Below are 2,389 nucleotides of genomic sequence, written 5' to 3'. Positions count from 1 at the left end.
GGCACATAAAATACACCATTTTGAGCGTGGCCATTGCCAGTACCGCCTGACTGGCCTTCATGCCGGTGGCACGTAAAAGCACCCACTATACTCTCTGAGTGGTTGGCGTTAAGAAGGGCATCCAGCTATAGAAACTCTGCCAAATCAGATTGGAGCCTGGTGTAGCCATCTGGTTTCACCAGTCTTCAGTCAAATCGTCCAACCCATGCTAGCATGGAAAGCGGACGTTAAACGACGATGATGATGATATATATATATATAAGTCATTTTAGGCCCTATTGTTTTATGAGTTACTGGTGCCATGAAAAATAGCACCCAGTACACTCTATAAAGGAGGACATCCAGCTATACAAATCATGCCAAAACAGTAACTAGAGCACAATGTAGTTTTCCAACTTGTCAGATCTTGTTGAATTCTGACAGTAGGGAAAGTGGATGCTAAATGATGATGATATATATACAGTCAATAAAACATATATCAGAAAAGGAGCACACTCTAAAGAATAGAGCAGTAATTAAAACAAAATTTTAAATTCTGATCATAGAGTTACCAAAAGTTTCGTATCCATGAAAGCCACAGCCTTGTGGACATTTGTATAGAGTCTGACGAGCTGCCCACAAGGCTGCGGCTTCCAGTGATATGAAACATTTGGTAACTCTATGACCAGAATTTAACTTTTTGCTTTTATATATATATATAGTTTTAGAGAAAAGAACCAAAGTTCATGAACTCATTGATGAAAATCCACTGTCACATATAGAAAAAATTAATAATTAAAAGCATAATAAATAAGTATAATATAATACAAAGTAAATATCATAAGATCAAGATAATAAAATGACTACATGTAGTCTTTTAATTACTAATTTTTTTCTATATGTGACAGTGGATTTTCATCGACGAGTTCATGAACCTTGGTTCTTTTCCCTAAAACTATATATTTATATATATTTTATACTGTGAAACTTAATTTAATTTTAATTTTCAATAAATTGATTTTAACTGAGTTTTTACCTGTAATTTTGGATTTTATCCCTAATATTATTATTATTATGATTATTATAATATATATATATATATATATATATATATATATATGTGTGTGTATATATCAGAAAGGGATAAGAATAAGTAGAACAGTAAAGAAAAAAAAACCTTACAATAGTATTTACATTCTGATTAAATTTCCATTCTTTTTTTGTAATTAGAAGGATGATAAAATTAAAACAAGAGAAAGGACAACCAAGTGAAAATGCACATTAGGGGATTGGTGTTTTTATTACGTTGCAACATTCTACTGTTGTAATCTCACACTAGCAATGGTTGACTGCTGCTAATTAAAGAATACTTACCTCCAACTTAGCTTTGTTCTGTTCACTACACTGTCTGAAAAGTTGTGAAACCTCAGCCTAGTCAAAAGATATTAATGATAAAGACATTAGGTCAACAGCATAACAAATCAAGTAGATATAAGCAGATTAGATACAGAAAAGTAACTTTAAAATAAAAAGAAACAGTCGGAGTTGCATAATGTAATCTGTCCTGTTTTCATTAACTTTAGTAAGTTTTTCATTGTTTGCAATATCTTTTATCTTTTACTTGTTTTAGTCATTAGACTGTGGTCATGATGGGGCACTGCCTTGAAGAATTTTTAGCCAAATGAATCGACCCCCAGACCTTGTTTTTTTTTTTGAGCCTGATACACATATTATCAGTGTTTTTGTTGAACCACTAAGTTACAGGGATGTAAAAAAACCAACACCAGTTGTCAAGCAGTGGTGGAGGAGAAACACACATACATATACATGTATAGGACAGGCTTCTTTCGGTTTCTGTCTACCAAATCTACTCACAAAGCTTTGGTTGGTCCACGGCTATAGCAGAAGACACTTGCCCAAGGTGCCACACAGTGAGACTGAACCCGTAGCCGTGTGGCTAAAAAACTTGCTTCTTACCACACAGCCACGCCAGTGCCTATAATATATACCAGATTTTTTTTCTAACTACATGCATGCATACATACAAACACACAAACCTTGTAAGTTGTTCTTATATATTTACATCTACGGTTAAAATAATTTTATGTACAATACAAGGATAAAACATTCTAAATGTTGTGCGTTCTCATGAAAAGCAGGAAGATAATCATGCAAAAAAAGTTATGTTGATAATGTCCTTCAGTAATATAGACACAGACGTGGCTGTGTGGTAAGAAGTTTGCTTCCCAACCAAACAGTTCTGGATTCAGTCCCACTGTGTGGTACCTTGCACAAGTGTCTTCTACTCTAGCCTTGGGCTGACCAAAACCTGTGAATGAATCATGATGAAGCCCATCATGTGTGTGTGTGTGCATATATATATATATATATATATATATATATATACACA

At 33.9% G+C, this 2,389-nt stretch overlaps 1 protein-coding gene across 1 annotated transcript in view; it reads right to left on the bottom strand.

The window, feature by feature from the left end:
- The window catches only part of LOC106867721 (conserved oligomeric Golgi complex subunit 4), a 59,638-nt gene that overhangs the window by 24,092 nt on the left and 33,157 nt on the right, over positions 1-2,389 (bottom strand). Inside the window, exon 16 of the mRNA XM_014912683.2 lies at positions 1,354-1,410. Within this exon, the coding sequence (XP_014768169.1) occupies positions 1,354-1,410 (57 nt within the window). The remainder of the gene's footprint in view (positions 1-1,353; positions 1,411-2,389) is intronic.

Source organism: Octopus bimaculoides, chromosome 1 (genome assembly GCF_001194135.2).
Source record: "Octopus bimaculoides isolate UCB-OBI-ISO-001 chromosome 1, ASM119413v2, whole genome shotgun sequence".
NCBI lineage: Eukaryota > Metazoa > Mollusca > Cephalopoda > Octopoda > Octopodidae > Octopus > Octopus bimaculoides.
This window is presented reverse-complemented; position numbering and strand designations above follow the sequence as displayed.